General features: G+C 38.8%; 1 protein-coding gene across 1 annotated transcript; it reads left to right on the plus strand.

Moving 5' to 3' along the window:
• Nucleotides 1-207: 207 nt before the first annotated feature.
• On the plus strand, nucleotides 208-10,254 carry kop (askopos). Its single transcript, XM_074691996.1, has 7 exons — nucleotides 208-360; nucleotides 977-1,043; nucleotides 3,884-5,139; nucleotides 5,232-5,359; nucleotides 5,621-5,721; nucleotides 6,094-6,187; nucleotides 8,625-10,254. Exons 3-7 carry the CDS (start codon nucleotides 3,889-3,891, stop codon nucleotides 8,764-8,766), a joined length of 1,716 nt encoding a protein of 571 aa, XP_074548097.1. The 5' UTR covers nucleotides 208-360; nucleotides 977-1,043; nucleotides 3,884-3,888; the 3' UTR covers nucleotides 8,767-10,254.
• Nucleotides 10,255-12,966: the final 2,712 nt, after the last annotated feature.

Consider the following 12,966-nt stretch of genomic DNA (forward strand, 5'->3'; position numbering starts at 1 on the left):
TTGACATTATTACATTACATACATTACTGCTCTGCACTTTACACAGCACACAGGTGACGACTGATGGTGTTGATGAAAATGCTTGACATACAAATTGAAAGTCGATTTTGGTAGGTTTAACAACTATCTGTTCCTCATTGCAACTTGACCAAACTAAGTGCGTTTTCTTCACCTCTGGAGGGGAAAACTACAGAGGAAGTTTTTTTTACGTCATTGCAGTAAACCGTGGCAGTGACCTCATCACCCCAACTCCTGTGTGACCGACCGTTTGTAAATCCGCCACAAAGTCCGCCCAGTCGGTGGTACAAAGCTAACGTACTGAGCAGCAGGTGTTTCCGCGACTTGGCTGCTCCCAGAAAGGTGAGTTTTAGCGCGGTTAAATGTTGGTTGAGCATTAATGCAGAACTTAGTTTAGCTGCCCATAGCTAACATGAATTACCGCCTAAAGTTTGCAAGTATCACCAACGCTCCCATAGCCGTAGAGCTAAGTTTGAAGTGTCGTTGTTAGCTAGCAAGAGAAAACCGCTAAGCCTTTACCGCCCATGAACACGAATACATTGAGCAAAATTTACTTATAGAAATGTGGAAAACTGTGAATTATGTCATTGCAACATAAATACTTGTGCATTGGCCAACTGCACATAGTAAACCTCTGTTTTTCACCGTTTAGCTCAAGCTAGCACAAGCTAACTTTAGCTACGAACTTCATCCTGTCAATGACATTAAACATACCAACTAAATTAAGTTAACAATCGTCTACCCTTACTGAAAATAGGAGTTCATACAAAAACTATTGTTTTTTTCTTGAATTTAAGGAAACAAATTCAAGTTAAATCAGCGTTAACGTTAGTTGTGATACCACTTGATGTGGCAAATATATGGCAAATGCTGACTCTGTGTGTTCATGTAAAAAATATTTTGTGTGTGTATATATATATATATATATGCTAAAGTAAGACTATGCAATCTGTTTCAGAACCTGGGCTTTGTCTTGGCCTCTTCAGCTCTCTTAAGGTTTGAGGACCTTTCAAACACACCACAAGGTGAGTCTGGGTAATATATGTTAAAGAATTTTGTGGAAATGTGTAATAACTTTGATTAGAGTTGCTACTGGGATGCACCAATCCAACTTTTCTGGTTCAGATACTGATACTGGGGCTTTGGGTATCGAGCGATACTAGTGCTAAATAATAACCTGCATGCCCTACTGTGGAATAAGACAGGTAATACTTTGGGTCAAAGGAGTAAAAAATGAGTATATTGAATTACTGAAGCTATAATTTATTTAAACTTTAACAGGGTGTCCGCCGGGTCTTAAAAAGTATTAAAAGTTGATAAATCAATTGTGGGAAAATTAAGGCCCTTAAAAAGTATTAAAAAGTCTTAATTGTAATGTTATGAGGTATTTAATTTTATTGGTATTCAAGCTTTGACTCCAAAAGTATCCATGAATATTTATTTTCCTCCTTGCGACTGTTACAAACCAACCTGACACACAGAAATAGTCCATCTGTTTTCAGGGTCTGAACCTTCAAAAATCACCACACCTAATGATTAGATGATCATTTCGCTCGTCACACTCATCACAGATCAGTGTGAGGATCTAGAAAAAGCTCTAGCGTCTCAAATACTTCACTCTGGATCATAAGAGTTTCTCAAGCCTCCTGAGAAAATTTCTCTGACTTTTGTCGACCTGGGATTTTGGATTCTTACGATTTAGAAAAGACTTCCTCCAGCCTCTCCTGATCTCATTTGTTTTGGAACAAGTTTTCTTTGTTAAAATCACCTTTTTACAGGATACCACGCGATGAGATAAGGTGTTTTTCAATACAGTTACGTAGCGCTGTTGTTTGAGACGTGACAACAAGCAAAGTTGTAATTTTTGTGAGGCGCGGGCTATATGTAGCACCAGCAGCCCAACATATCCGTAGGCTAATGTGACAACAAACTCAGTTCGTACAGTAGTGTAGTAGCTGTCCGTATGTATTTTATGCAAGTTGGCCTCAAATAACTGTTACCTGTTGTGGTAATGGGAATGTCAATTACCCTGCCTTTAGTTTCATTTATACTTTCAAGCTTTATTCCTTCTCAGCTTATCTAATTTATGTTAAAATGAAAACTACAATCATCAAAGATTGGTTGCTAACAGCAGCTTAAAGTCGCGGTAAGGTCTTAAGACTTTTTGAAAGGTTTTTAAAAAAAGTCTTAAAGAGGTATTGAATTTAACCTCAGGATTTCAGCATATACCCTGTTTAAAATATTTAAATATTTAGCAGCATTTTGGTAAAAACAATGCTTCAGAATTTACATAAATTCTATTCAGTGGTACACATTTATACCCTGTTGACTGTAATGCAGCAAAAAAAAAGGGTGCGTCAGAGGTAACATTTTAAATCAAGTAGCCAAGAGTTCTGTTAAAAATAGGCAAAGAGCTGGTTGCCTGGATCGGCCCCTTTCCCACTGATACCAGTCCAGCTTTGAGGGGCAGCATTACATACATACCTGTTACCAGGATCGGTATTGGTGCATCCCTAGTTGCTACATTCAGTTGAGACATTTTTGATCCCGTTATGCAACTTGTTTGTGTAAAATGGTCAATAAAGGCATGTTAAATTGTTGGTACACTTTGGACACAGGATGGGTGTAGTTGCACTGTATATTCAGAAACTATTTCTGTAATTTTTTCAGATTAGTTTTTTTAAAATGAGTTTAACTATAACTTTTGATTTGTGATAAGTAATATAACCAGATAATATCATTTTCCATTTTCTCTCAGATCATTAGTACACTGGTCAGGGTTGTTGAATCCTATTCTTCTTCACAACAAAGGACTGATTTGAAACCTGTTTGCAATTATAACAGACAAAGAATACATATATTTGCTTTGTTCAGTGTTGTATATCAGTAGTTGGGTGGGTAGTTTAAGCTTTTAGAATAGATCATTTTGAACAGAAAGATTTGACTCCTACTTTTGTATTTTCTAGAAAATTGTCATTGGTAGAGCTAAATGAGGCTCATTTGATGATATCCTAAGGTATGGAAACAGTGCACTTCCAAGCACAATAACTTAATTTTGTTTTTTTGTGGAGTTTTTGCTAACACAAAAGCCACGTTTCCACCAAGCAGTCCGGGTTGGTTCAGTACAATTTGGGACAGTTAAGCCTGATCCCGTTTGCGTTTCCACAGCAAACTGTGCCCTCTCGTGGTGGGCGGCGTGTAAGCCGGAAGCCGCAGCTGGTAAACAATAGCGCGACGCCGTAGCAGCTTACCCCGCTATTAAATCCAACAAAGAAGAAAACGCGACACAGTAAATAAAGAGCACGGATGGAAGACATGCAGCATTTCGTCCTCTCTGTGATTTTCATGTAACTCTCTGTTACAAAGTGCAATCAAGCTTCGTTTCAGAGAAGACTGTGTGCCACCAGGAGAAATGCAGCGGCTGTCGGGGTAAGTGACTATTCTTTTGACCAATCAACCGTCTGCAGTGTGTTGCTCCACCTTCAGAGAGTGGATCGGTTCAGTCTAGCACCCATATGAAAGGGTCCCAAAAAATTGGGACGACTCGTCTCGGTTTTTAGGGATCTGTCCCGGGATGAGTCAGTGGAAACGCCGCTAAAAGCGCACCGTACCGAGAGGAACCGACCCGGACTGCTTGGTGGAAACGCGGCTTTATCTTCCCTACTGAACGTGACATTGTATGGTTTGTCTGAAAGAATTAATCTTCTGTTGTATAATTACACTACCAGTCAAAAGTCTTAGAACACCACAATTTCCCATTTTTATTGAAAATTTTGCAGTTTAAAGTCTCATTGTACTCTGAAATCAAAGAATGGTACAAATAATTGTACTCAAAATAAATCAAATCTATGTGTTTTTTTTTTAGCTGACATGGATGAAAAGGACAAGCAGAAGAACACAGTGTTCAATAGGCTCCATCCAATGACATTTGAACACTTTAAACCTATTTCAAAGTATTCAATGTTCATCAAATGTGAGCAAAAGACTGATCTGCATCAAGCAGGCATGCTTCCAAATCAGTTCGTTAATTTTAAAATTGAGGTACTGAACAAGTGTCAGAAAAAAAGAAAGTCTGATGACACTGCTTCTCATCATGGTTATGAAACTCCAGCAAAAAAAGTCTTTATCCCAAATGCTTTGTCTCCAGACCTTGGATGTGTTATGGACTTTAGCTCCCCTACTGCAGGACAGGATTCTGTTTCCCCTTTAGCTTCCTCCAAGCTCTCACTGCTGGATAGCTCACAAACTGTGAGTAGTGGAATAAAAGGTCATATCACATCTGAGCAAGAGTCACAGCAAGTGAAATTTGGGATATTAGTAGACCAAGCAGACATTAAAGAGACCTCGCCACACAGTCTGAAGAGTGAGGAAGTCCACACAGACCGTGCACCTGACTTTGACTGTGATGTGGATGACATCTTGTGCCTCAATCCTGCTGGTGCTCCCACTGGTGTAGAGTTCACTAAAAATGTAGAGAGCTGTAAATTTCCAAGTGAAAACATATTAAAACCAAACCCAGTGAATCCCTCTGTTGCACAAAGACAAAAACTGGAAAAAGGACATTGGCAAGTGGATGAAAAAAAAGAAGAGCAGAGACAAGAGACTGGAAAAGATAAAGAAGAAGAGGATAAGGGTTACTTCTCTGCATCATACCTGAAGGACCTTGAATTAGGGAAGAACCTCTCCCCGTCAGGATATTCTCAGCCCCACTTTGTAGCCTCGAGCCCTCAGTTGGGTTTAGTAAAGGCACCAGAGGATGAAAGCCGACCTGAAAGTTCAAAGAAACAAAATAGTTTCACACAAGCTAAGCTGTCTGTGAAGGATGTCTCCTTGACAGACAGAGGTTTGTGTCCCATTGTAAGTGGGTCGCAGTTTGGGTCATTAAGATTTCCTGAGGAGCTGTTAGAAGGGGGCGTTGGAGAGGTGTGGAATATTGGTCAGCCCATATTCGAGTCGTCTCTATGTCAGGAAATCTCAGTGAAACTGGAAAGTGACGGTGAGAAAGTGTCAGAAAAACTGGAGGGAAATGTGACTGAACCGATCCACGAGTGTCAGGCCACACTTGGTTCAGAAGAAACCACATTAGAGACCAGTTATGATTCCACAATATCCTTTGTGAAGGTAAGCATTTTAATTTACTAAAAAAAAAGGTGTGTGGTGTACAGTGTAAGACAAGGAGTTATTTTACTCTGTGTCTTTTTTGCTTTTTCAAGGTGAAGTCAGTTGTGGTTGCTCCCAGTCACTCCACCTTCAGCAGCAGACTATCATCCGAGCTGAACGCTTACTCCTCTGAACTGAGCCAGAATAGGAACAGAGGTTTCCAGCCTTCAAGGGGACCAAGGTACAGCAGTAACCTCAATCAACTCTAGGGGGAGTCGTATGACTATTAAACAAAACGTGGACATTTCTGCCATTGCTCAGTAGTGTAGAGGGCATCAAGGCCCGTTCTTGATGAAGCTCTCATGATTTCACCTGTCTGCCATTTTGATGGTTTGTTTTGTTCCATGTTTGTTTACAGTTTTTTGTCACTATGTTGCTGAGGATTAAATGTCTTGCTGAATGAATGGAAACACTGACGATGCAGGGATATTATCCTTTTCAGACCAGCAATCTTCAAAACAAAGGCAGACCTGGAGCATGAAAAACAGTTGTACATCCACTTAGTCACAGGACACATGAATGAGAGACCACCAGCAGATCCAGGTATGAGCCAGAGCTCCACCAATATGAATGCCTCACTTATGTGATTTAAAGGCTTAATGATGATGATGATGATGATGATGTGTTGAGTCTCAAACCTTTTTATTTTTTCCTCTTGTTTTCCCTCCTGCACTTGCACAAGTGTTTTTTTGTAGATTAACAGCGAAAATATGTGTGTAGTTTTTCAACATTATCATCAAACAAAATGTGTATTTCTTTAGCATTTAGAGACTTAAAGTCTGATCATTTTTTCGCCCAGTTTAGGTATATTTTATTTTCTCTTATTTGACTTCCTAAAGATTATCTATGTAATCCTTTTGTCCTTTGCATCTAATCTGGATTTATATTCTTATTGTGTTTTCTTCTGTGGTGTAGTGACGGAACTACAGAGCCTGATGACCCATGTTGCTGATCAGACCACAGACCAGTGTGCAGAACAGTGGCAGCATCCGTCAGATCTCACGCGAAGGTACAGTGTTTTCACCTGTTTTAATTGCGTTTTTCTGATATCTGTATCTGTGAGGTCTCAGAAAAAGGCCAAAGTGTGCTGTTTGCTATCTGTGCTTTCCTTGCTTTTTCACCCATCTGATGCTGTGACTCAAAAGTTTTGCTGCAACATGGTTCAATTTTTAAATTGTCTTACTACTGAAGTGTAGGAGTGTTTTTTTTTCCCTTTACACTGATTCCAGGAAAAACCAGAGGTTTCACAGATAGCCCAAAACCTGCGATCTAGTTTCTGCGAACATGCCACAAGGGTGTCACAATTCTCACTTTGATATTGAACCATTCGGTACAGCATCCACAGTACAATAAATTACTTATTAACAGGTTCTGTGTGCCTCTGGGTCCTTGTTCAAGTTAAGAAACTCCTCCTGTAATATCCAATCACTACACGCTGACAAAGAAGGCATACATGTGATGTCATGGTAAGTGGTGTCACTGCAGTCACATCCAGTGAATAGTGTAGCACTGTGTCGTACCACAACAAGAAAGCTAGGCAACAGTAAAATGTGGATGGCCCTGAGTCTGCTACTTTAGTTCAGCTAATTTTGAGAAACTGTGACCCAGTTTTAAGTGAATGTGTTACTGAGAACTTATCGGTCCTCCCCAGCCTTCGCCAAAAAAGCTCATTCCTTTTTGCACCTTTTGCGGATGTAACACTGACATTCTCTTCTGCCTACAGTGCACTGAAGAGCAGAAGTAACCAGGCAGTACAGGTGTATAAACTTTGTGCCAACATCCATGAATCAAGTACAGAAGTGTATTGATGCCATGCTAAAAAGAAAAAAGTGTCATGCGATACTAAATTATGATGTTGTAGTAAAAAGAAAATACCGGGGTGGGAACCTTTTTGTGTTGGTTGTTGCTCCATTCCTACACTGAGCCTCCAGTACACTTCTATGATGTAGATTTTGTAACCTGATTTCATGATAAGTTATTGGTAGGTCTGGACTGGTGCAGCTTTTATCTATGGAGCTTTCTGTGCCTCTACAGCTTGTCGATGATACATGAAGCTACTACCAGAGGGTCGGACTGATTGAGCCCAATGCATTTCAAAACCTGCCTCAGTGTTTGCATACTTATCGTATCATCCACAGTGCTTAGTATCGGCAGAATCTCTGCATGTCTTAACTCGGGGGTCTGCAGCCTTTACTTTCGTAGGAGCTGTTTAGTGTCAGCTCACCTGGATTTAAGTCACTCCAGAGCCACAAAATCTGCTTTATCTTCACAAGTAAGACAAAAAAAGCGTATAAACATCTCTTTATAGTTAGAATCTAGGGAACAATTCTCTAAAAAATAATTGTACATGTGATATCTTCGTCTTTATTATTTATAAACTTGCTTATATTTCAAAGAATTTTAAAACAAAAAAATGCACTAATTAAAAAAAAAAGACTTTTTGACATTTAAATTTTTCAGATTTAAAAAATGTAAATGTGATCAATTTGCAAAAAGTTCTAAAACTTGAAATATTACAAAACAGAATTTTAAAAATTTGCAAAATAAAATTGCTAAAATGTGCAACAAATTTCAGTTTCAAATTATTATTTTTTATTTCAAAATATTAAGATTTTTTTTGAACAATGCAAAATGTTTTTGAAATATCAAAACATTGCAAAATGTCAAGAAATTTTGAATTTAACAAATTTGCAAAAATTTGCAAAATAATTTTTGTTCTGTTATATGGATGCAAATTATCTGCATAAAGCCACTTTGTGGGTGGTAGAGGTGATTAAAAGTCTTTCCTTATATAGGGCTATGTCCACACGTAGACGGGTATTTGGGAAACAGCATATATTTTTATACATTTACACCTGTGGTGCACACGAAACTGCAGCTTTACGTCACTGAAAACAATGTTTTCTGAAAACTCCAGCCAAAGTGAAGATTTTGGAAAACTCCATTTTCATGGTTTGGTGTGTACACCGGTAAACAGAGTTGTCAGTTCTAAAACGTCACAGCTGAATGACGAGGGCTCATTCTGATTGGCTGGCATGGGTTTTACGTCTGGAAAACACTGCCCATTATGGGTTTGGCGTGCTTGGAGCCGCATTCACCGGCAGATTTACCCGCTGCGTGTGGATGGAAGTATTTTTTAAAACAAACGAGGGGGATACTCATTTTTGAAAATATCTTGCTATGTGTGGACATGGCCTATATCTGTATGCTCACATGGTTGAGACTGATTGTCAAACTACAGGAAAAAAGAAACAGAAACCAAAGATGGCTTATGGCAATTTCCCTGTAAATAACTAAATGTGTTTAAAATGTAAAATGGTAATCTTATCGTTATGTTGGTATACACTAGGTACTCTATATTACAAATTGCAAAATGCAGATTCATCTAACAGAACTTTTAACAGAATACCTTTAATGTTTTGTCATACACTTGTGCTTCATTACAGAAACTACAAAAACCGCTTTGGAAGTGTGAAACCCAACATGTCCCTTGCTGAATGGCAGGCTAAGAATCGTACAACACACAAGCGTTTTGGCAGGATCCCGAAAAACTCTGAAAGAAGCCATTCAGCCTTCTTGCTCAGATAACACTTAAATCTTAAAGATTAAAACTTCACTGTTATTGAAAGCAGAATTTAATATTGTTTTTGTTACAAATAGCTCTTGATTTTATGTTTGCACTTAAGTGGTGATTTGTTTTTAGTTTGTCTTGTTTTTGTTCCTACCTACATTAACGCATGTTTAAATTATTGCATGTTTTAAGTGTTTTGATGTTTTGTGAATGTTGCACCCTAGTGTTTAGGCATCTTTTAACTGTATTTGGGACTGTTTGTTTTAATGCCCATTGTAGTTATCCTATCCTAGTCTGGATTATTTTATTTTCATATACTGCTCAGATATTCACCTGCACTGACCCGATTCATACCTGCTGCATCTCTGTCAGCTTTATTTTGAGTATACTCGGCTGCATTTTTGTGTTGTGCACAAGAGGAGTGACAGAAATGACCCTAAAGAGTCTAAGTACAGGGACCCATTGGAGAAACGTGACAACATGGGTCCCATCTATTGAATAATGCACACTGTTTAAGTAATCTTGTCTGTACACATCATTGGTAGACCTGGTCAGCCATCCAGAAGGTAACAGTGGGTGTCAGTGAAGGCCTGATGTCACATGCTGTGGACACTGTAAGGCACGTGTCTGGCAGAGCAACCACAGCACCTCCTTTCACCTTCAAACAATATTTAGCCCCTCTGCAGTGGAGGACAGGATCAAGGAGGATGTTTTTTGTAGTTGTGTGGCATGCTTCACAGTCCCCATTGGAAACAAGACTTTACAGACCATAACATCAAGTTCACAGGGCCAGAGATTCTCTATTACTGGTGTTTAGTTAAAAAAAAGTAGACAAATGTGGGACTTCAGTAGTACCAGTTTCATGTACTTCTCTAATTCTAGAGATTCAGGCCCATGTTGCTGAATGTTGTTACAGTGAATGTTTTCGCCTAGTTGCTGGGCTTCTTTTCAGGAACTTGTTTTGTCTCTCCGTTTTGACAGCTGGTTGCTATTAAAGTTTGAGACCCATGTGTCGAGAGCCTTTTGGCCTGGATTCTGTTCGGTTGCCTTTTCCCCAGTGTTCAGACAATCACATACGATTCAGATGTCACACTTGATACACCTTCAACGAGATCAAACAGATTTTTGTGGAAAATATGTAATATTTTATTTTATTTAGCATACACAAGTAAGCATACACCATACCCTTCATTATTGAAGTTGTGTAACCTTGTGCATAATAGATAAACCATGCTAGCCCTCATAAAGCAATGACTGCAGTACACTTCATACAAGGAATATAAACATGATAGCACTAATAAAGCAGTTGATTTTCTAAACCATGCTTACTTGTTCATCTCCCTCCTGCTCTGTATTTCAAGAATCCAACCTCTGTGTTATACCAATGAACTGTAATTTCCACAAATGTTTGTTTTCATTCAAATTACACAATGTGCAAGTTGTCTTGGAACTCAGTCTTCTCTCAACTGCCCAGTTTTCTAATTGCAATAAAGTTCCTTGCTGCCACCAACAAACTGAATGTTTCAGGCATTTTTATATCACACATAACCGTACTGACTGTGAGGAAGCACCATAAGCCTCTGACACTGAAATAAAGTGGTTTTGGAAAAGAGTGGATGCAATCACAGAGCACAGTGGAATGTTGAGTTTATACAGTCATCACCAATAGTTACAAGTTGAGGGATTTTCTTTTTTTTTTGTCTTTCTGATGGATGTTTCTGTGACAAGCTTTATCCAGATTCATGGACGATATGCTTTTAGATGATCAGCTTTTACCTTAAATGATAAGAATAATGAGTTAAACTGACAGGAAAATTTTTGCTTTACTCCACTAAAAGGACAAAATTAGTGAATTATAGGGTGTAATAATACAGTTTGATATTTTATAACTTGAATTTTTCAATAGCTGTCTGAAAAACAAAGTCAACATTCCAGTCCTCTGTAGCTTTCATTATGTAGCTCAGGGGTGGCCAACCAATCAGAGACCACAAAAATTACTGTGGTCTTAGAAACACACTTCCTCTTACACATAAACAAATTTACATAAAATGAAAATCAATACATTTCCAATTTTCAAAGCGAGATTTATTGTTTTTGTAAGTGCGTTTAAATTTGTACTCGGAGCCATGTCAAAGACAAATTTCTGTTTTTACCGCAGAAGAGACTAAGTTCCATCTATTTATCTATCTATGAGCACATAAGCGATTGAGAGGAGCGCATGTAGACAAAAGAAACTGAAACTTAAGTATCAATCTCATCACCCAAGTATTGATCAGTACTGATCCAAATGTTTGCAACAATATATCAGTTTAATGAGTGGATCGAAGAGCCGCACACTGAAAGGCAAATAGCCACATGCTCTTTGGTTGGCCACCCCTGATGTAGCTGAATCTGTTTGGCTGGTTAGCATACAGGGTAAAACTAGTAAAAGCTGTCCTGGCTCCAGTCTTTGTGCTGAATTGGACTAAAAGGGGGATATCTGTTGTTATATACATTACAGTGTTATCTACTTTCTCTAAGTTAAGCCTTTTTCTCCAAATGTCAAACTATTTCTCTGCCCCGTGGATGCCTATAGCCCTGCGTTAAAACCAGTAATAAGGACTACAATATTTACAGAGACAAGACAGAGGACTGTACCATCATTTGGAGTTGGTTATATAACAAGTTTAGAATGCACTCTATTCAGTTGAACCTCACAGTTTTAAAAATAGAGCTCATGCTTTTGGCTTATTAAGCAACTGGAGAGAAGGAAAGTAAATTATTCAAAACAAGAAAATGGCTACCAGCTGAGGGAACTACAGCTTTGAGAGAACCACTGCTGGCAGAGCTAAGACGTGGCCCCATTCCAGACAAATCATCTGGGGACATCATTGTCATTATTTTTGGCTGGGTGAATCAATTAAAGAACATATGGAGATCACTGGGGGAGAATTGTGTAGTGCAAATAATTGGGTAATCCTGCAGAACAAGCCTCATCAAGGTGGTCCGACCAACTATACCTATACCTAGAGGCCAGAGAGGCGCTTGATGCTGCCTTCTGATCTGAGACCACACTTGCCTTTGACACAAAAGCATAAATTTGGAGCAGTATTTAATGGAGGACTGAAATCATGATCTCTTATAATCTTAAATTGATGATTTTAAGAATGGCTGCACAGAGAATGAGGAAGGAGCTCGCAGCAGGCCTGCCATTGCATAACTCGTCATTCTCTCCAACTGTCACATATCTTTGCTGCTTGTCTTTGCTACCACACATTTGTAAAATTTCTCCAAAAATAAAAAGCCAGTATACTTCCGAACTAAGATGGTTTCCATCTCGTATAAGAATACATCCATAGCTTAATCATTCTGTCAGCACAGACTTCGAGAGGCTGAATGGCCTTTAAAGTATCAAGCTACAGCTCTATGTCTGGCAGTCTTCAAAAATTTCTCACATCACAGTCTTTTCATTTGGCACATAAACTGCACAATGACATAAAGTAATAGAAATACGTAATAGTAGACTAGTGCTATGAACAAGCTCATAAATGACAGGACTAAGTGTATCAAACACACAAAAAGTACATAGCACATTTCACCAGCAACAGTGACCCTTGTACAAGTGGAGTCAAACATTGTCCATGGTAGTTTTGAAATAGGTCACAAAAGGTACCAAAGTGACACCATCCAACGAGAATGAAAATACAAAATGTATTTACACGTCAAATATCATCCATCTCTTCCCTTGATTTCAGATCCACCTCAGCTCGGTCTAAGTGTCACCAGTCTGGGAAATGTTCTTGAGCTTTACACAAATTTAAAAGCTAATAAATATGACACAAATTTGAGATAAAGGGCTCACCATCCTCGTTAAATCAATATTTCAAAGGCAGCACAAATGAGTCTGAAGCAGCCCTCAGATACATCATTTACTCTCTGAAAGTAAGACCCTTTAAAATTGCAGTGCACAGTACTGTTTGGCTACTGAAGCATCTCTTATAATCTCTACAACAAAGAATTTCAAAACAAATGTTTACTTAGATTTCTGAATAAGTCTTGATAGAAGCCCTTCTGTTCAGGATGTCATAAGGGTTTGTCAGGGTTGAATGAAGGTTGGGCACATTTCTTTAGTCCCTTGCTGTCCTTTAAAAACATTTTGAAGACGGCTCTGAAAGACTTCTCTGAAAGTTCAGAGGGAACTGTCTGCATGTGAGGCCCAAAATTCCCTCATAGCTGAT

Source organism: Halichoeres trimaculatus, unplaced genomic scaffold (genome assembly GCF_033239565.1).
Source record: "Halichoeres trimaculatus isolate MK-OKI-2021-1 unplaced genomic scaffold, fHalTri1.1 fHalTri1_scaffold_17, whole genome shotgun sequence".
In the NCBI taxonomy this organism is placed as follows: domain Eukaryota; kingdom Metazoa; phylum Chordata; class Actinopteri; order Labriformes; family Labridae; genus Halichoeres; species Halichoeres trimaculatus.

Bases quoted from the DNA above. Each gene is read 5' to 3' on its own strand.
- kop (XM_074691996.1), top strand. From the start codon at position 3,889: ATGGATGAAAAGGACAAGCAGAAGAACACAGTGTTCAATAGGCTCCAT. The intron at 5,140-5,231 runs GTAAGCATTTTA...TGCTTTTTCAAG, and splicing joins CCACAATATCCTTTGTGAAG to GTGAAGTCAGTTGTGGTTGC. The intron at 6,188-8,624 runs GTACAGTGTTTT...GCTTCATTACAG, and splicing joins CCGTCAGATCTCACGCGAAG to AAACTACAAAAACCGCTTTG.